Source organism: Chrysemys picta, chromosome 6 (assembly GCF_011386835.1).
Source record: "Chrysemys picta bellii isolate R12L10 chromosome 6, ASM1138683v2, whole genome shotgun sequence".
Lineage (NCBI taxonomy): Eukaryota > Metazoa > Chordata > Testudines > Emydidae > Chrysemys > Chrysemys picta.
Window position 1 is genome coordinate 122,728,785 of NC_088796.1, and position 22,246 is coordinate 122,751,030.

At 43.0% G+C, this 22,246-nt stretch overlaps 1 protein-coding gene across 1 annotated transcript in view; it reads left to right on the forward strand.

Moving 5' to 3' along the window:
* Nucleotides 1-205: 205 nt before the first annotated feature.
* DCAF10 (DDB1 and CUL4 associated factor 10) overlaps nt 206-22,246 on the forward strand; it is a 29,241-nt gene continuing 7,200 nt past the window's right edge. The window contains exons 1-6 of the mRNA XM_005309190.4: nt 206-592; nt 7,243-7,356; nt 13,623-13,820; nt 14,318-14,520; nt 16,070-16,180; nt 19,364-19,509. Coding sequence (XP_005309247.2) covers nt 282-592; nt 7,243-7,356; nt 13,623-13,820; nt 14,318-14,520; nt 16,070-16,180; nt 19,364-19,509 — 1,083 coding nt within the window. The 5' untranslated portion in view covers nt 206-281. The remainder of the gene's footprint in view (nt 593-7,242; nt 7,357-13,622; nt 13,821-14,317; nt 14,521-16,069; nt 16,181-19,363; nt 19,510-22,246) is intronic.

Genomic DNA, 22,246 nt, shown 5'->3' on the forward strand with positions numbered 1-22,246 from the left:
TCCCTGGCCCCACCCCATTCACACCCTCTTTCCCCAGCTTCACTCCGGTTTGTGTGTAGACGGGACTCTCCCGAGCCCGCCCTGGGTAGGGGGAGCTGAGCCAGCGCGCGGACTGGGGCCTGCCCCGGCGGCACGTGGATGAGGCGGGGCGATGGCGGAGGGGCGGGGCTTGTGGGTGGCCCCGCCCAGTGAGGGGCGGAGCCTGGCCGCGCGCTGGCGGTTTCCGGCCGGCGGGTCGGGCAGCACCGGAAGCGGCGCTCGGGGGCCGGGCGCGGCGCGGGATGAGCTCTGCGCGCGGGGAGGCGGCCGGCCCCTCGGGCCCGTCCCCCGGCATGGAGCCGCCCAGCGCCAAGGAGCCGCCGGGGGAGCCGCCGCCGCCCGCCTCCCCACAGGCCCCGGGGGCGGCGGCGGGCGGGGGCCTGTTCGGGTGGCTGCGGGGCCGCTGCCTGGGCCGGGGGCTCTACGTGGACCCGGCCCGCGACAATTTCCGCGCCATGACCGGGCTGTACAGCTCCATCCAGCCCGCCGACTCCGTGTACCTCAGCACCCGCACGCACGGCGCCGTCTTCAACCTGGAGTACTCGCCGGACGGGTAAGGCCCGGCCCGGCCGCCTGGCCCGCCCCGAGCCTCCCGGCCCACGTCCCTTTCTCCCTCCCGGCCCCAGATACCCCGTCCCCAGACCTGTCCCCCTGGTCCGACACACACACACCCCTCCAGCCCGATCCTCAACCCGCCACCACCACACACACACACTGTGCCTGGCCCCATCCCACCCCTGGTCTGAACCCCCCCCCCCCCCGCCCCAATCCTTCCCTTACATCTCCCTATGCTCAGCCCCTCTCCTTCCACCTCGACAGGGAGCCCCCACCCCCAGATCAGTAAGAGACTGTGACCCATCTGGATACGCACCCTTCTGCAGAAAGACTCCTTCCCATTCAAGTGGGGGACTGTGGCGGGGGACCCTACTGGGGCATAGTCAGGTATCTCCCACCCCCTCACCTGGATAGGTAGGAGACTGCTGAGACCCACCTGAGATACTCCCACCCTGGCATTTCCTGGGGGAGGGACCCCCTGAAATCCCTTGGGGTACAACAGAGCTCTCTACCCACCATGGGCAACCAGTGGAGGAGATCTGCTTCCTGGGGGGAGCCCACAGAGACCCTCCCATTCCTGGGACAGAGGGATCTTGGCTCTGATGGGGATGGAGGGTGTCTGCCATGTGGGGAATCGGGTGCTGATGGGCCTGTCTCTGCACCCCCATGTGGGCCTGCTTGGGTTTGGGATGATGTTTAGGTCACACTATATGCCAGAGGACTGAAGGGTGGGTAACACTGTTGTACTCTGCTGCAACAATAGCTATCATGATCACAGGATGGACATTAATTGCCTTGGGGGGGGGTGCAGAAATAGAGGGCCAAAATCCACTCAAACAGCACTTAGAGGAGTAGAATGTTTTTCAGAGGTTGAACTGTCTCTCCAACCAGTTGGAGGCTTAATACAATTACAATTAATAGTCTGAGGATCTCAAGGAAATTGATTGAGGTCAGTAAGTATCACTAGCCCTTTTCCCCAGTGGGGAAATTGAAGGAGAGTGAATTGCACAAGGTCACACAATAAAGCTGTGAACAGAACTTGAGTTTTCCACCTCCTAATCCTCTGTCCCATCTGCTGGACTTACACGATAGCGGAGGATAAAGGTACTGGTAGATACAACTTAAGACCTTTGGGGAAAGTCACTAACAAGAAGCTGCTAAAATTGGCAACTGCAAGATGACAGGAGTTATCCTGTGAATGGTTAAACTGGGTAACAGGCTGCAAAAAGTAGGAATAAACCGCCAGTTCTCTGTAAACAAAATGTTTAGTAATGGTGTCCCTCAGGGACTAGCACCAGTGGTCAATACTGGACCTTAAAGAGGAGTAGATGGTGAGGTGGCAAAAGTTGCTGACATGATTTGTTAGTCAAGATTTAGGAAGGGGTTGTGAAAAATTCCTCCCAACGTAGCTGCACAGAGTAACTGGGCAGTATGATGGCAGATGCAAGTCATAGAAAACAATTCAGTATTCAGTGGTCTGTAAAAAAGTGGTTTAGATGTTCAGCTGTATTTAGGAGAAAATAAAGAATAATACGGAAAACATTATGTAAACTTGATGGTATGTCCTTGTCTTGAATAGTGCATTCAGTCTCTCTCCTAAATCTCTCGAAAGCAATGAATGGGAAAGGCCAATTGGATAATAAGGGAACAAAGAGAGTGCTCATTAAAACTATGAAATCAACTACTGAAACCAATATATTTAAAATATATCTAATTCTGTGTAACTTGCTATGTTAAGTTATTAAACAGTGATTAGACATGTATATAAACAATAGCGTTCGTGGATATGCTGTTTTAAAAGAAAGCAACAAAGTATCCTTTCAGGGCATATATAATCTATTAACGATTTGGGGTAGGAAAAAAAGTCTTCCTCATTGACCATGGTGTAGTAAAGTAGATACTGGGTCTAGACTGACTCTTGGTCTGTCTTCGAATGACAATAGCTGTATTCCTACTCCTAGGCAGAGTGTTAAAAGTTAAATTGTGTATTGTTTCCTGATTTGACAAATCTGTTCCAGTTTCATTTGCTGTTCTGAAAGTTTAACCAGTACAAATCCAATGTCAGTGTGTGAGTGCATTATTATAGTGTATGCTTTGTTATTTGGCTGAAGAGAGAATGAATCTATAGGTCTCCTGCTCATTGATGTGTGAGAGAATAAGGAACTGAGCAGATGCCATTAGAGATGCTGTCGAGATTTGGAGGCCAAAAAGTTTTGACCATTTCTTGCTTGCAAAGTACTCGTTGTTCAGTGTGGTAATTTCAGCAGATCCTTTAAAAGGATTTCTACACTAAGAAAGTGAGGTGTATTCATGTTGCCGGTGGGGAAATTCAGTAAGGAAATAAATCTGTGTAATGCTTTCAAGAGTTGATTTTAAAAAAAGCTACACTGCCAAGGCCTAACTATACAATGACACGGTGTATTGGGGCCGAAGATTTTATGTTAAGGTTGAATCCTGTTTGCCTTACATATGCAAATAGTACCACTGACTTTAGTGGAACTTGTGAATAAGTAAGATGAGCACAATTTGGCCCAGGGAGTGGCATGGTATGTAAATGGTTAGAATTCTGTTGTAAAACTAACAGCTGGTCACAAGCTACTGGAGAAAACTTTGAACTTCTTTGATTGAACCATTGCTTTAATGACAACCTGCGCCATGTTTGAACCAATGGGCATCTGCGTTACAAGTTCTAGTTCAAGGTCTGTGACTTGCTGTGTTCACTTTTGTGCTAAAAAGATAGTGCTAGGCTGGGGGAGACCAGCGTCAGTTCTAAGGTGTTACCTTGGGAGAGCCACCAGGACTACAAACAAATGACTTGAGCCTCTGGAAAGTTGTGGATCTCCACTGTCCAGCAATGTAAAGTATTTGCTTAGAACTGCAGCAGTCCTATGACGGTGGATTACGCAGTCATGATCTGATTACTATCTTGTTGCTTTTTCCACTTCCATTGACTCTAGTAGAAGATATATTACCAACAGCGAGCACTCAGTAACAATAGCAGGAAGCATTTATGGAGGATTAAGCTAGTGCTGTTTTGTGATGAGATAAGTTTTCTTACACTGGGACTCCTGCACTGGCATAGCTACAGTGAAACATCACTACAAACCCCTAGTGTAGATGTGCTGCATGGCTGTAAAAAGTCACTTGCCAGTGTAACTACCTCAGTACAAAAGTACCCATTGTAGACAAGGCCTAAGCTACCTTTCCACATCCGATGATCCTGGGCTGATTTTGGAACCAAACTGACACTTGGCGCAAGTCAGCAGGCACGGGCCTACTGTGACTTAGGCTAGCTAGAACACTCCCCGTGGGATCATTCTGCTGGGTGAGGATTTGGTGGAGCACATTTTCTTCTTGGCTGAAATACCCCATTGCATCAAGAATCCTCTTATGCTGGGGAAATCCTTAGCTTCCCATTTCGGGCAGCTCCAACATCAGTTTGTGTAGCTCTCTTGATGCACAGTAAGCTTAGTAATGCTCATCATCTGGCTCAGTGACATTCAACTGATTTTAAAACCATAAATGTCTTTTGGTAGTGAAATGGGATACTCTTGACAGACTTCCCCAAAAGATGATGGCTGTCTTACGCTTATGTGCCTCTCTGGGATTTTTATAAATTGTCTTGCTGCCAAGTGATTGGGCAACAAAATGGCAAATGAAATTTAATGTGGATAAATGTAAAGTAATGCACATTGGAAAAAATAACTCCAACTATACATACAATATGATGGGGGCTAATTTAGCTACAAGAAGTCAGGAAAAAGATCTTGGAGTCATCGTGGATAGTTCTCTGAAATCGTCCACGCAGTGTGCAGAGGCGGTCAAAAAAGCAAACAGGATGTTAGGAATCATTAAAAAGGGGATAGAGAATAAGACTGAGAAGGTATTATTGCCCTTATATAAATCGGTGGTACGCCCTCATCTCGAATACTGTGTACAGATGTGGTCTCCTCATCTCAAAAAAGATATACTGGCACTAGAAAAGGTTCAGAAAAGGGCAACTAAAATGATAAAGGGTTTGGAAGGGGTCCCATATGAGGAGAGATTAGAGGCTAGGACTCTTCAGCTTGGGAAAGAGGAGACTAAGGGGGGATATGATAGAGGTATATAAAATCATGAGTGATGTGGAGAAAGTGGATAAGGAAAAGTTATTTACTTATTCCCATAATACAAGAACTAGGGGTCATCAAATGAAATTAATAGGCAGCAGGTTTAAAACAAATAAAAGGAAGTTCTTCTTCACGCAGCACACAGTCAACTTGTGGAACTCCTTACCTAAGGAGGTTGTGAAGGCTGGGACTATAACAGAGTTTAAAAGCGAACTGGATAAATTCATGGTGGTTAAGTCCATTAATGGCTATTAGCCAGGATGGGTAAGGAATGGTGTCCCTAGCCTCTGTCTGTCAGAGGGTGGAGATGGATGGCTGGAGAGAGATCACTTGATCATTGCCTGTTAGGTTCACTCCCTCTGGGGCACCTGGCATTGGCCACTGTCGGTAGACAGGATACTGGGCTAGATGGACCTTTGGTCTGACTCGGTACGGCCTTTCTTATGTTCTTATTTGCTTTCCTGGTGGTATCTGTGAACATGCCCTGAAAAGGATCTTAGATTCTGAGAACAACTTTTGACAATTGTTAATGTCAGCGAACAGGTATACCTAGGCCAGTCTTCACTGCATTTACAGCAGGATAATTAACAAGTGCTAGCTATCTCTCTGTAAAACCCTAGTGGAGACAAGGCTTTGTAGTTTTTATTGCAAGGTGGGTCTCAATGAGGTGAACGGGATGTTGATCTTGCCTACGTACATTGTAGTAAAAGCTACCTGTGCTTTACCTCCACTAGGATTGTACAGTGAGCTCGCTAACCCACATTAGTTTTAACCTGCTGTAAATAACTACCTTGTGGCTGTGAAGACACGCTTAGCCACAGCTAGTGACAAGTGACACATTTGCAAATAATCATTCCTCTGACTTCTACCTGTGTTTTAAATCTTAAAGATTTAGTAACCCACATCAGCTTTATTTTCTTCTAAAGTTTTAGCAATAAATGGTTGAGTCCTAAAATAGCTAAGTAGTTTAAAGTTCTTAATGATTGCCAAATTCTGCTCCAAAAGTGTGGGCTTTTTTTCCCTTATGCAGAATAATTGAGAAGTTTTAACAGAGCTCCTGGAATGGTCAGATTATCCTTAAATGGCACTCTACTTGAATTTTTAAAAATTAGTCAGGTTAAAGGAATTCTGCTTTCAGACAGAGCACTCTTTAAATAGTATATCCTGAATGTTTTCTTTCCACTGACTTCAGTAGGCTTTGGATCAGGCCCCAAGTGAGCAGCTACCCCACTCAAAATTATTATAGAGAAAGGGATGAGAGCAAATTAATTTGACTTTCAGAAACAGTTGCCTGAAATGAAGTAATTATCTGGTTTGGTTAGTATTGGTAAATGTCAAATATTTACTGGTTGATTGCTGATTACAGAACCCCTTCATGTGTATTAGTTTGAAATGATCCAAACACATACATTACAACTGGCAGGGTGGTGACACATGACCCAGATTCTAGAGTTCTCACCTGTGTTCCAAATGTACTTATTAAGTACGACTACTGTCCATTGCGTGTGTATTAGAGGTTTCTGTCTGAGGAGCTCAACGCATAAATGAATAAGCTTCCCAGTACCCTTCCAAGAGGCATGTATTCCCATTGTATAGCTAGAGGAAGATTGTTAAATGCCCATGGTCACACAGGAATATAACCCATATCTTCACTACTACTCTTCATCCTTCTTTTCCTGTCCTTATTACAGACAATAATCCTTAATCAATCAGTGCACACTTTCCCACCTAGGAACTCCTAGGTTAGAATATAAAGTACTGTACTGATGGGGCAAAGTACCCTTAAAGAACACTGTAAAACTGTACTAAAATATACCTAATTGTGTCATCAAATGTTATGAGGTAACATACCAGTTCAATAGCTATAAAAGAACCACACTGCATATAAAACACATGGAATTAAAAAGATCATGTGATCTGTCCAGTGACTACACCAGCTGTGCATCAATGTATGCCAACAGCCAGGCTGTAGGGGAGATGGAATCTTTCTGAATAGGTAGTAGAGGAATTGATTTGGTAAGTGAGTAAGCAGTAGACCGGGGTCGGCAACCTTTCAGAAGTGATGTGCCGAGTCTTCATTTATTCACTCCGATTTAAGGTTTCGCATGCCAGTCATACATTTGAATGTTTTTAGAAGGTCTCTTTCTATACGTCTTTCTATAATATATAACTAAACTATTGTTGTATGTAAAGTAAATAAGGGTTTTAAAAGGTTTAAGAAGCTTCATTTAAAATGAAATTAAAATGCAGAGCCCCCCGGACCGGTGGCCAGGACCCGAGCAGTATGAAAGCCACTGAAAAAGAGCTCGCGTGCCGCCATAGGTTGCCTCCCCCTGCAGTAGACCAATTTCCGCTGTACAATCATGAAGTAGGAAGGGTTGAGAAGGTAACTGTACAAAGCCAATCGGAACAGTAGCCATCTGTGGAATGTGCACATTTAGCAATAGAACAGAGATGAATCAGTGACAACAGCTGTAATGGTAACTTTGCAGCCTTCATTTCTCTTTACTAACTGCAAGATACCTCTTTTGCTTTTCAGGTCAGTGCTAACAGTTGCTTGTGAACAGACTGAGGTCCTGCTTTTTGACCCCATATCTTCAAAGCACATCAAAACTCTCTCTGAAGCTCATGAGGACTGTGTGAATAATATCAGGTTAGTATCATGGGAAACAAAACCAAACTTGGAGTAAATAGAACTCCAACATTTTTCCTAACTGTACGTGTTAATGTGTTCATGATGCTGTAGTGATATACAGATCAGTCCTCTGCTATTCTGTGCTTTTTTGTCTTGTCAACAGACAATGTGGTATAACTGTACCAGTTACCATACTGCAGTTTGTGTGTGAGGAGAAAGTTGATGGACAAGGTTACAATTAAGTAAGCACGCAATGCAATACCGAACATGTACATACAACACACCTTTGTCCCTTTATACTTGCTTCAACCTGAGATTTAGCTAGAAGGAGGAATGTTACTGGAGGCAATATAGTATAGTGGATAAGGGCCTGCACTGTGTATCAGGAGACCTGGCTTCTAGTCCCAGCTCTGCCACTGCTTTACTGTGTGATCTTGAGCAAATCACTTCACCTCTTTGTGCCTATTTCCCCTTCAACACTTCATCTGTTTTTACTGTGAGTAAGCACCTTCTTCCATCCTTCCTAGAGGTGGGGATCGGACAACTCCTACCCTGAGGTGGCTTTGAAAGATGGGCCAGCATGACATATGGTGGGAAAAGGGCAAGGATTGAGCTTCTCAACATGGCATTGACCTTCCTGCTAGAGCCCTTCACTCTTGTCTTTTATTTGCCTCTAGTTTATAGGTATTTGGTGTACCGTCAACTCCGCTTTTGCTTTTAGAGATCCCACCCGCTGTAAATGCGCATTCTGATACCCTGCCCTCCTTTATATTGTAAATTTCCAAACCTGGGATTCTTAAAATATTCTATTCCTGAAAAGTGACTGAGTAAAGATGGTTAATGAGGTTCTGGGCTCTGTATCACAATGATTTTCTTATCAGATGTGCTCAGTTTACAACTAAACCTGGGGTGATTTAACCTGCCAGCCCTACAAATGCAACATGAGCTCAGAGTCGAGCTGAATTCTTTCCTCTTCACACAGCAATAAACCAGACCAAGTACGCCCTCAGTGTACAACCCAGTTACCTAGGAGATCTATGGATGATGATGCGACAGAAGTAATTTTTTTAATGTGTAAAGATAACTGACTGGAACAGAGTTGATCTGCAAGGAAGGTTAGAATTAAGCTCCCTCGCCCATAACTATGTTGGCCGGATAGAGCTAACCAGGGTCCTTTCCAGTGTATTTAGTCATGTCCACCTTGAGTGAAAAGGTGCCATTTTTACATAGTTACTGAGCAATGTAGAACTGGTTTCTATTTTGAAAAATACAAGTTGCCGGTGTTTTATCACCATTCGTTTTCAGTGGCTTGGGGTTCTTGCCTTGCTGCAACCTCAACAACTTTCTCTCCCCTTAAAGCCAATCCCTGCTGCACTGTCTTTCTTTATTCTGGATCTGTTTAATTGTTTCAAGCACCTCCCTTACAACAGCACAAACAGTCTGGTCATTTTCCTCTGTGCTGAAGCAAAGCAAGCTCATAGATTTTAATGCCAGAAGAGATCACTGTGCTCATCTAGGTGGACTTGCATTGGGTAGGTCATAGAATGTCACCCAGTGAGCCCAACAAACTTGTGGTTGAAGCAGAGCGCGTATTTTTAGGAAGAATCTTGATTTAAAGACTTCCAGTGATAGAGAATCTGCCACTTCCCTTTTTAAGCTGTCCCATTGATTAATTACTCTTACTGTTTAAAAAAACAATCACACCTTATTTCCAGTTTGAATTTTTCTAGCTTCGGCTTCCAACCCTGGGCTCTTGTTCTGCTAGATTAAAGAACCTTCTGGTATTGGCTGTCTCCTGCCTGTGTATACTTGTAGACTGATTTAGTCAAGTCATGGGTCTGGTCCAGGAGTTTTGTCTGAAGACCACTGATTATCAGGATAAAGAAGTATCACCTGGTAGCATTACGTGCTTAATTTGATGACTGTAATAATCTGACTAGACCATCCATAGTCTTGCACCGCTCCCGTTTCAAAGTCGTCTTACTTGACAGAAGGTAAAGTGCCTGACTCTTTTTTCCCAATGTGTCTCCTCACTAAATAATGGAGAGCCACCATACTCATTTGCAGCAGACATTGGGTGGTGTGTATAGACTGATGCAAGTGTGTAGTACATCTGCCTCGTTTCATGCATAGGTTAGTCGGTGTGCAGAGAATGAAGTATGGGGACAGCATATTGAATGGTCAGGATACTCAGGGTGGGTAAAGATCATGGTTTTCTTAGATTTTTTTTAATTTCTTTTTAAAATATATTTTTACGTTCAATTTTTTTTATTTACATGTTAGTTCTTTACTTCCTGTTTTGTAGTCTTAAATTACTAAAGCTGGTATACTCATTTTAGTTAGCATCCTTTCAGACTTCACAGACCTTTTTTTCTTCTAAGAACTTTTGCACTTAATCTTTGTCCGTGCTGAAAAAGAAAAATCTGGGGCCTCACTGGCATATTTACTCTGTGACCAACCCAAAATCAGACATAAAACTGATAGGCAAATGCCTGTAAATATAGCACAGGCTAACACCACCTTCCTATATATTGAACTTCCATAAGCCAAGAAAGCTGAAATGTTTTGACCAGGTTATGCTACTTCATCGGGGTTTGCAACCTGAAGTCAATGGGATTTAGGATTTTTGGAAAAATCCCACTTTTACGTGCCTAAATATAGGTTTAGGAGCCTAGGCCCTGCTTTTGGAAACTGGCCAGTGTATTAGTTAATAACTGTTAAATGGGTCGGAAGTCTAAATAACTTTTTCACTGTCAACGTGGAGTAATTTTGTTTTCGAGTGACAGATTTTGACACTAATGCTTTCAATAAAGATATCCCTGATGCTGCGGGCACTTGCGCACATGCAATGTAACTTTAAGTACATTGATAGTCCCACTGAAGCCATTGGGACAAGTCATGTGGGTAAAGTTATCTTCAGCATTTGCAGGATCCAGACCTTCACTTTCAATATTCTGTGTTTTTTGCCTCCAGCAGTTTTGTGACATTGCAGTGATACTGTACCAACAGTGGCATTTAGAAAAACAGCACTTATAAATTAGTTCACTTTAAATTTTAATCTAAAGTTGCAGTAGCACAAATTTTTAAATTAGTTTTACAAAGCCTCAAACCTGATTTAAATCGATGGCTTTTTAGAAAAAATCCAGTGGCTTAAATCACCTTGACTTTATATTATTCCACCCTGAGAATAACTAAATATTGAATTGCCATGTTCACTGTTCAGTCCAGCCTGTGCACTGAGTGAGGCAGGGGTCCTGCGCGAGAAAAGTGTCCGGATGTCATTAAAGACTGTATCATAATTCAGAGGAACGAAGGGGTGGAGTTCCAGCTGTGCAGGCATTCCATGGCACTTGAATGCTTCACTACACAACTCGATCTTTTAGTGCAGACATTTTGGTATGGAATTATTTAAGATTTTAAATTGCTTTTTGTGGAGGGAAGTGATAAGGAGGGGATGAAATTGTAGGACCAAGTAGGGAGAGGTTGGAGGAAGATGGGGAGAAAGGCCAAGAAACTAGAAGAATGAGGTTAGCAGAAGTTAGTGATTGGAGAAAGGTGGGAGGAAGGTAGACCTGATCTCCTATGATGGCAAAGCCTAGGAGCAAATTGCACAGGTCTGTCTCACTCCTGTTACCGTTTTTTTTAAATCTGTGTTCAATCCTGTACAGAGCTCCCTCTGCTGGCTCTTGTAGCCACGGTGAGCAATATTCCCAGAGTTTTACTGTCTTCATGCTGGTCCCTGCAATAGGCAGTGAAGGAAACTACAGACAAAACCAGTAGGGACTGAAGTGTTCGCATTCAAGATTCTGGGGATATTACAAACACTCTGGATCAATAAAAAGAAACAAAGCCAAAACCTCTGTAGTGTCTTCAAACATTTTCATGAGTCGCAGTAAAAAGGAAATACTAAGCTAGGAGGATAAAAGTGATATTTCACTATATCATGATCAGCTCTTCGCTGGACTAACTCTCCGGTATTGTTGAAAGGCATCTTTATAAGCTTCTCTGCCAATTTTGGGCCAGACTTTCAGAAATTCTTGTAATCAAGGTAGTAATGCAATTACCCTGGGTGTCAGAGTACAACCATGGCCCGGCCCAGATTTAGTTAGTTGTGTGGCAGCGCTTCTGAAAATTTGACTACTGTTAACTTTCTTCAGTCACCAAAACTTTGAAACAATCTGCTTTGTCAGTAATATTATAGGTCACAATGAGGTGAGGTCTCCTTGTGCTTGGGTCAAAATCCCTTACTAATTTGCTTGGCTATTTAAGTGACAGTGGTGTGCTGTATAAAACCCCAAAGAGTTTGTGACTTAGCCAGAAAATATTTCAGGCATAAAATGCACTGTCTAGCTCCGCTAGGTGAGTCCCTTTTACAGTGGGACAGGGTTTAATAATGGGCTAATATTGGTAGGCTTCACAGAAAATGTGTTCTGGATTTTTTTTTTTTTTTTTTTTAAAAGGAGGGATTTGAATGGAGAGAAGCTAGTGATTTTGTCCAGCAGGGATGGAAAGGACAGCATGGGAGGAAGAGTCAAAGGCAGTGGTAAGGAGGGAGGGGCAAAAAGAGTAAAGAACAGTACCATGTCATCTCAATTCAGTGAAACCTACTAGAATCTCAAGTGTGAAGACGAGGATTCCTGTATCTTTCAGCACTCTGCCTGCTGACAAAAGCGGAGCTGTTCTGAAACCAAAGTGAAGGCTGGAGGTCTAAATGAAATTTGACAGCCTTGAGAATATCCCTCCTAATAAAGAGGCTCCCCGATGGGAGTCTCTTACTAATGGTGGTCTGAAAGCTGGCTGGTCACGTGATGCTAATTTCTAGCTTTCACCTGCTAAACTGTACAAAAATGCAGGTAAAAATACAGTCAATCCTTTCCTAGCATCTTCCACACGAGCAATTGCTTTAGTTGCCCCAGGGATGACAGGCTATATAGTACAGTGTTGGGTGCTTATATATATATCTGTAAAGAAATAAATGACTATTTTAATAGTATTTGTTTCACCATTAGTTAAGAAATTTATTTTATTCCCCTGCCCAAAAAGTATTTGGGGGCGGGGGGAGATCAATGTCACCAGTGCTACCTGAGACACATTTTGGGCCCCTTTCCTGTTTTAGTGGCAAGCCTTATAAATCCAATAAACACTTACCGCACATCTTCCATGGCAGTTTGGCTTGCGGTGGCTTCATTCCATATGTCTATTAAAAGGCCAGCCATTATGCTGCAATCTGCTAAAGATATGGTAGCAAGTAGTGGGACATGGAGGGACTCGGGGGGGGGGGGGGGGCAGGGGGGAGTGGTCATTGCACTCAAAGCCAATGTACAGCGATGTGGCCGCAAGTGCTAATGATGTATAAACAGACCAGTCTCAAATGGGAGCAGGGAGTGGCAATACATCTGTGTTTGGCATTGGCGTGACCATTACTGGAATGCTGTATCCCGCTCTGGTATCCACAATTCAAGAAGGCTGTTGATAAATTGGAGAAGGTGCAGAGAAGAGCCACAAGAATGATTTACAGAATGGAAAACATCTTGTAGTGAGAGACTCAAAAAGCTCAATCTATTCTGCTTAATAAAGAGTAGGTTAAGGGGGGTGACTTGACTAGTGTGTAAGTACCTACGTGGGTAACAGAAATCTGATAATGGACTCTTCAGGCTAGCACACAAAGGTATAACAAGATCGAATGGCTGGAAGTTGAAGCTAAACAACTTCAGATGGGATATAAGCCGTACATTTTAACAATGAGGGTAATTAAACATTGGGACAGCTTATCAAGCATTGTGGTGGATTCTCCATCACTGGAAATCTCTAAAATCAAGTCTGGATGCTTTTCTAAAATATATGGCTGGTTCAAACAGGAATTAATTCAGGAAAGGCCTGTGGCATGTTCAGACTAGGTGATCACAATGGTCCCTTCTGGCCTGATAATCTATGAAAACCACCAATGGGACATCCCTGAGACAGTCTTTAAGATGTGGTCCATGCTATGAAAAAATATTGCCCTCCCCTGCTCTATTTCCATAGATCTTGTTAGCTGCTCTCTTTAGTTTGTCCCTGGCAATGGAATATGAAACTGATACTTACGTTTTTGCCACAAAAAGAGTGGTAAGAGTCACATCACTAAACTGTCTGCTACTGCAAACCATCAGTCCTTTGTGTGTAGCTTTATTTTTATAAATCATAATTCTCAGTTCAGGAATAACTAAGTCTGAAACACCTTAGACACACAAGGCAGACAAGCCTGTGCTTGCTTTACAATATTTAACTGTCTGTCAACTTCACAGGTTTCTGGATAATCGACTGTTTGCAACTTGCTCTGATGACACTACGATAGCACTTTGGGATCTGAGAAAGCTAAACACAAAAGTGTGCACTTTACATGGTCACACGAGCTGGGTGAAGAACATTGAATATGACACCAATACCAGACTACTAGTAACATCAGGGTTTGATGGCAATGTGATCATTTGGGACACCAACAGGTATGTGAATATGGGTTATGTATGGTCATTAAATATATGAACTGTGGTAGGGTTCTTTTAAAATAGATACATTGATCTTGGATGAAACTCTCTTGCTCTGAATGGAAACTTAATACATGCTTAAATTCTGTCACTGATTGCTCATCAGCCAATGGTGACAATCAAGAATTAGGACTGCCTTATTGGGATGAAGATCTAACAACTCAAAGGAGGCTGTATAGGTCAGATTGAAACAAAGCTGAAAATGTGCTATATCAGTTTAGAAATTCAAGTGTGCACGTTGCGCATTCCCACCCTCCATATAAAGTCCAGTTTAAATGAGATCCAAAAGAGAGTGTACAAATGGTGAATGCGTCAGTGGGGGGGACACAGTGCCCAGCACTTTGAAGATCAGCTCATGTGTTTATGAATTGACTTGTGGATTTCAGAATCTAACTTTAGGTTCCTGTTTTTGCCAATCTTGACCCTAATCATCTCTCTCATTTTGCACTGTCCAGGTGCACCGAAGAAGGATGTCCTCACAAGAAGTTTTTTCACACCCGCTTTCTCATGCGGATGAGACTGACACCAGACTGTTCAAAAATGTTGATCTCCACTTCCTCTGGGTATCTTCTGATTTTGCACGACCTTGATTTAACCAAGTCCTTAGAGGTTGGCAGCTATCCAATATTAAGAGCCAGAAGAACTACATCAAGTTCAGGTGAATTCTTGTCAGTAAAAATCTGTACTCTGTGATCCATTGATAGAGGTATTTGTATACTGTTCCCTTAGGCCTGGTCTACACTGCGCGGGGGATCGACCTAAGATATGCAACTTCAGCTATGAGAATAGCGTAGCTGAAGTTGACATATCTTAGGTTGACTTACCTCGCGTCCCCACGGCGTGGGATCGACTGCCGCCGCTCCCCCGTCGACTCCGCTTCCACCTCTCGCCGCGGTGGAGTACAGGAGTTGACGGCAGAGCGATCAGGGATCACTAGACGCGATAGATCGATCAGTACCTGCCAATCCGGCGGGTAGCGTAGACGTGCCCTTAGAGGCGTGGCTAAGAAGATTCTAGCAGGAAAGTGGCACTATGATAGCTATTTTATCTTGTTCAGGAGTGACTCTGGCCTGTAGTTAAGCTGACCGAAGTCCCCATATAGACAGCACCAGATGAGTCAAACAACAAAGTTTTTCCACTGACCAAGCTTGCCTCTTGCGGAGGAGGTTGCCAGTGCTGATGGGGGAATCCCTCCTATTCGTGTAGGTAATGTCTGCGCTGAAGCATTGCTAGCATTTTAAGTGTAGATAAGCCTTCATAGGATACACCAGAGTGCTCAAACGTGAAATAACTAATGTGGGAGACTATTTCCTATTGGTCTGTAACATGGGTGCTGTGGAATACTTAGTAGCAGGATTCAGAGAACTCAGCAACAGGAAATTCTGTGGTTCATTTTGCCACATTGCAAGAACTTAACAAAATAGTCCCCCAAATTAAAAATGTACTCTGCACCTCCCTTCCTGTTTGGTGTCAGTCATTTGTGTCTTAGCAGAGCTACTATAGGCTGCCCAGTGATCAAGACAAGGTAACCTACTAAACATGCAGTGCTGCTCTGAAAAGGGACTTTAATAATGACATAATGGGGCTTCATGTTATTTCCTAGCAAATTTGCTGTAGTTACTAGTGAATGGAGCAGATTTTTTCTAATGGCGATCTGCCATTCATACAAACCCTGAATCCAAGTTGAATTTTGTTTGACTCATCAGCCCCAGTGGCAAAGATGCCGCAGGTCAGGCCCTGACCCGAGTTACACCTGTGCAGCCTCAGTCTAAATGGAGTTGCACAGGTGTGACTGAGGGACTGTTTTACCTTTCAGCATCCATTACTGCAGAAGCATGAGCAGGAGAGAACCCAGCGCCTGACTCTGAGACCCCAGGTTGAGTTTGTAGTGCTGGCAGTTAGTTTACTTGTATCAGACGCAAACATGGACCCATAATGGTACTTCTAGGGTTGTTGTTCAGAGCAGAGCCACGCTTCAAATTGAAAAGAGTGCCCTGAACACTAGCTCATCTTGGGTTAGAATTAGTGGTTTGGTGCTCAACGGGTTGTGGTTTAAGGCATTCCTTGGGAAAGCACTGTCTTCATTAGAGACACATTTGATCAGGGCTGTGCTGGTTTACCTTCAGAGGAGGTTAAAGTGAGACACATACAAAGCAAAAGCGCTTCTCCCATCTCTCAAATTTACATGGGTGTTACTCTGGTTTCAGACACGACAGCTACCAGTTCATCTGGTCCTAGAACTGTGGGTTCACCATGTCACCAGAATGATTCCGGTCCATTGTCCGAGAAACACCTGTCCCGACCCTCCCAACGAGAAGGTATGTTAAGACTAGAATAAAACGCATAGGTTCTTATGTGTAAGTGGGTCCAGTGTGTAGCTGAAATGTAAAAGTGAATAAATAGTGTGTACTTTTTTAAAGTTTTATATACTTTCCTACCTCTTATTGCTTAGGCTATTTTAAAAATCTCACTAGGTTTTCCACAAATTCAGTACTGTACATCATCACAGTATATAGAATGGTGATGTCCGGAGTTCTAATTTTGTTGCTTTCAGATTTCAAAAGAGAAACAAGACACTTGTTTTACATTTTACATTAATGCATAATATGCGGACAAATGGATGAGAGTCCAGGGGGGAGACACAAAAAAAAGAGGTTTAGAAACATGACGTATGAGGAAAGGTTAGGGTTGAAAGAATTGGCATGTTTAGCCTAGAGAAGAAAAGGCTGAGGGAGAACATAAGTCTTCAAGTGTGTAAAAGGTTGTTATAAAGATCAGTTGTTCTCCACTGAAGGAAAGACATTAAGTAATTGACTTAATCTGCAGCAAGTCAGATTTAGGTTAGACATTAGGAAAAACTTCTTAACTGTAAGGATATGTAAGCATGGAACCAAGGGAGGTTATTGAATTCCAGTCCTTGGGGATTTTTAAGAACAAGTTAGCAAAAACCTGTCAGAGATGATCTGCCTCAGTGCAGGGGACTGGACTAGATGACCTATCGAGGTCCCTTCCAGTCCTACATTTCAATGATTCTATGACATAAGCACCGTTATGCATATGATGAAATAACAATTATTTTTTGATTGTGCAGTATTTCTCAGTGCTGCTTATTCATTTGAGTAGTTGGGGCATTTATGCCATGATTGCTAGAGGAAGACATACAGCTTCTTTTAGTAAATGGAAGCAATTTTGAAAGAATTTACACTTGGAAAAGTGATTGTGTAAAAATAACATCTTACTCAGTAGAACTACTCCCCGCTGCTTGTATGTTCAGTTTCTTCTGTTTGCTTTAGTGACAGAAAAAAACCCATTTACTGCTTCTCTTAACTATGCTGAGCTAACCAGGTGGAGTGAGACAGATTCTATTTGTCCTTGGGCATCAACAGAATTGGCCATGAAATTCCCGTTACTGGGCAAGCTGTAGACCTCTACAAACCTATTAAAGTGGGAGAGACGTAGGGTGGCTTCATGCTTTGCACACTGGACTGGGACTCAGGAGAGTCACTGCTCTGCCAGAGACAGTGTGTGACCTTGGGCAAGTCACTAAATCTCTGTGTGTAGGGCTGGAGAGGCCTTGAGAGGTCATCTAGTCCAGCCTCCTTTCCCCACTTCCATCCCACACTGAGGCAGAACCAGGTATCCCTGGCAGGTGTTTGTCCAACCTGCTCTTAAAAGCTCCCATGATGGGGATTCCACAGCTTCCCTTGGTACCTATGCCAGTGCTTAACTATCCTTAATTAGAAAGTTTCTCCTAATACTGTATCTAACCTAAATTATCTTTGCTGCAGGCTAAGCCCAGTACTTCTTGTCCTACCTTCAGTGGACATGGAGAACTTCTTCTCTATAACAGCCCTTAACATGTTTGAAGAGTGTTATCAGGTCACCCTTCAGTCTCCTTGACTGATGACTAAACATGCCCTGTTTTTTACCCTTTCCTCAGGTTTTCTAAGCCTTTGATCATTTTTTGTTGCTCTCCTATGAACTATCTCCACTTTGTCCATATGTTTCCTAACGGGTGGGAACTAGAATTGGACGCAGTGAGGCCTCCCCAGTGCCAAGTAGAGTGGGACAATCCTCTCCTGTGTCTTACAAAACTCCTGTTGCACCCCAGAATGATAGTCGCCTTTTTCACAACTGTATCTGCCATCTAGCCAGTTATTCCACTTTTTGTATTCACGCATTTGATTTTTTTCCCCCCCTAAATGTAGGATTTTTTTACTTCACTGAATTTCATGTTGTTGCTTTCAGACCAATTCTCGAATTTGTCACGGTCATTTTGAATTCCAATCCTGTCCTCCGAAGTGCTTACAACCCCTTCCAGCTCGGTGTTATCTGCAAATTTTATAAGCATACTCTCCACTCCATTATTCAAGTCATTCATGAAAATGTTGAATAGTACCAGGCCTAGGACTGACCTCTCTGGAATCCCATTATAGAGTTACCCCCCAACTTGACAGAGCAGTTATCAATGGCTTGCGTTGAGTATGGTCTTTCAAACAGTTATGCATGCACCTTATAATAAATTCATCTAGACCACATTTCCCTAGTTTGCTTATTAAAATGTCATGTGGGACGGTATCAAAAGCCTTGCTGAAATCAAGATCTACCACATCTGCTGCTTATCCCTATCTAGTAGGCCAGTTACCCTATTGTGAAAGGAAATTAGGTTGGTTTGGCATGATTTGTTTTTGACAAATCCATATTAGCTGTTACTTATTATCCTGTTATCCTCTAGGTGTTTACGAATGGATTGTTTAATAATTTGTTCCATTGTCTTTCCATATATCAGTTCACCTGTAAAATAGGGATAGCGTTGAGGATAAAGTCACTAATGACTGTGCAGTGCTCAGATGTTATGGTGATGTGAGGGTTGGTTATAGGAGTACCTAAATGTGAGGGCAGAATCTGCCTGCAGAAGCTTTTAGTGGTGAGCAACAAAAAGGAAAGAACCCAGCTTGAGATTCAGATCCCAGGGTGAGTTTGCACGGCTCGCAATAATATAAACATTGTTTACTTGTGAACTCAGCAAGGTTGATACAGGAAGTCACTCCTTCCAATGCCCATTTTAGTGTTACTTTGGAACTGTGCTCTTTAAAAATATCTTGCAATGACAATGAAAAGCTGACCATATGTGTGATATCCTCTATCTTTGCATATTAATGTCATTTGAGCTGGGTTCACACAGACTTCTTAAAAGATACGTTGTCAGAGCAGAATCAGGACTGGTGTTCTCTTGCTGCTCTGCCACTGACTAATTGTACCCTTCAGCAAGTTAAGTAAACTGAGGCAGAAATTATGTATCTGTGGAACTGGTATAAATACTACTTAGGGTGGTTAAATTTTGTGTTAAAGCACTTAATCTCTTACAGTGTGATGTAAGTTTCAAAAATGTATTTTTCATTTGATTGTGTTTTGCTATGTAGAGTTGGTCAATAGTGAAAAGAGATGGGAACTGTTATGTAGTGATACTGTGTGACTTGTGGTTGGTATCTCTCTCCTAGGTGGATCTCCACGAAATAGTCTTGAGGTTTTAACACCAGAAGTTCCTGGAGAAAGGGACCGTGGTAATTGCATTACATCGCTGCAGCTCCATCCCAAAGGATGGGCTACTCTTCTTCGGTGCTCAAGTAATACAGATGACCAGGAGGTAAAACAAACAAACAAAAAACATGGCACGTACTTAAAAACTTAGCACTTAGAATAAGAAGTGTCAAATCCTAGAACTGCATATCAAATTCCTTAATTGCAGGTGAACATGGATTTTGCATCTCCATGATTGACAGTGGATTGACTTTTTTTTGGTTGCAATACACTGTTTTGGATTGAATTAGCAATAGGGTGACTAGTTGGTATTCAATTTATGCCATTTTCTTAACCTTTGCATTGGTATCTTTAGGAATGATAGGACGCTAATAGTAATATGGGGAATCACTTGCTTTTCCTGACCACCATAGCATGCCTGTCTCCAGGAGATTTTCAGTTGGAATGTTTGTCCCATTCCATTTGTCGCCTGGCATGCAGGTGAGCGCAGTGATTGGGTAGGCAGCCTGCATTTCAGTCTGAATGTGACCAGTAAGGTCACGATCAAGAAAGAGGAGTTTGAGCTGAGAATTTCTCACTCTGACAATCTGGAAGAAAGAGTGTACAGTTTCTCAGGGTAACAAGGACTTCAGGCTGTGCTATCATCCGTATGAGTAGCCTGCCATGATGTGCAATAGGTAAACAAAAGCTGCACCTGAGAGCCCCAAAGGGCTTCAACTGAGCTACTTAAAGACAGGCAAAGGTGAACTGTGAAAACACTTGGAGCCAGGAAAAAATGTGCTGCCCTTGCGTGAGAGAGCAAACAGCGCAATGGTGCATACCCAGAATTATCAAGTGTTAAGTCAGATCATAGCATATCACCTCTTCTTGTCATTCCTGATACTTTGCAGGGAAGAAGCATGTGCTAGCAAGTTGAATCACTGACAGACATTACAGGTGTGCTTCATGCAGGACACCAGGAACTCAACACCACAGACCAGGATGACAAGATTTGTTTTTAAATGCAGGTTTTGCCTTCAGGCTTTTGGTGGAGAAAACCACTCCTGCTTGTCTAAAGATCCTGAGAGGCTTCGGATTGCACCATTGATCTGAATAATTGTGCGGACATTAAAACCTTAAGGAGTGTTCATAACAGTGTGGGGTGTTTATATACGTGATACAGCTTTGTATTCGTAATACCTGACTAAGCCAACAGTCTGTAGCAAATGTGATTCCTTACCAGTAGAAAATTTGTTGGATGTCCTAAGTGCTCGACAACAGCAGTTCCTAAATATCAGAGTATATGCCTGTTGGAGGTTATCAAGAGATCTTAATTATCTGCTTATAAGAGAGAGGCTTGTGTGCACTGCTCTAAGAAATCTGATGTTACACGGCTGGCTCCTTAGCAGAATATCAGTGGATCAATGAATACCCTTCTGGAGAGACTTTGGTGGTAGAAATTAGCATCTTGGTGTAAAAATACCATCATAGAGTTTAGGGCCAGAAAGGGAGCATTAGATAATCTTGTCTGATCTGCAGTATATCACAGGCCATTAAACTTTTATCCAGTTACCCCTGTGTTGAGCCTGATAGCTAAACACAGAAATGCATCCAGTGCAGAACATGCAGAGCTATCGTTTGTGAGCCACGGATTCCATCCGCTAGCAACCTTCTCCAGCTTTGAAATGGTGAAAATAAAATTGTCCCTGAAATCTCCTTGCTATTGCAGGGTTGGGCTGCAGCTTGCCTGAGTAGTGTGCTAGGAGACCGACGGCATATATTCAGGTCACTTTCTAAGAACAAAAAAGGCTTATTTTTAATAACACTTGCCAGTGATAAACCAGCATTGTTTAGCTCCATCTGACACGTTTTGCATTGGAATGGCTTTGTTCCGTACCAAAGCACCGTTCACGTTCTGCAAGTGTCTTGCAAAGTAATTACTGGAAGCTTGGCAGACTTACACTGAGATGGATAATGACTAGTCTATGAATTGACAAACCATTGTAAGCTACATTGTGTTACTTCACACTAAAAAGTACTTCTGAAAACGCAGATAACTGAGTTTCCTTGGCTTATTCAATGTGAGTGGCCTTATTGTAACTTTTGCAAGAAACCAGTTTCTAACTAGGACCCAGAGCTGCCTCATTCTTTCCTGTGGACATTTACATAAAGAACTGGACTCGGATCCACACATTATGACTTTCATCAAAAAATTGTTACAGGTTGCTTTCCCAGCTTCGCTCCACACATCTCATTACATGGCAGTTGGAAATCATGAACATTCGTCCAAGCTTAAGTCCCAGTGGTGTAAACTCCAACTTGTCATAAGCTTAAGAAAAAAAACCCTCACCACCCTTAGGTGCTTATGCTGCAAATTAAAATTCTCTACTGCTGGCTAGTCAGGACAAGCAGGATACAGAGCTGCCCATAAGGGACAAGCATTAGTACTTCAAGAGTGAGCTCCTTTACAATGCAGTCAGAGGTGCCTAGATACAGGATTGCCTTCCCCTATCTATATAGGGGCAAAGAAACATCCAAAATAAATGGATGTTTATTGGATAAGCATAAAGGATGGAAAGGCTTTTCCAAAAGGGTTTGATGATGCAGCAGGTAGCTTAGTTACAAAAGAAGTTGGTAATGATACAACCCATATGAGACTGCATGGACAGATTCATGACTCGGGTCAGTTCAGTATAGTGAATTGTTCCTCTTACCTGTTTGCTGAATAACTAAAGGCAGCTTCTACATCCTCTACAAGGGTACAACCAGCTTCCTTTGTGAATAGTCTTGTGGGTGCTTCAGTAGATTAGTCTTGAGGATAATGAATAGAGTATCCTTCTCGTCGTTTTCAGAGGGAGACCGAG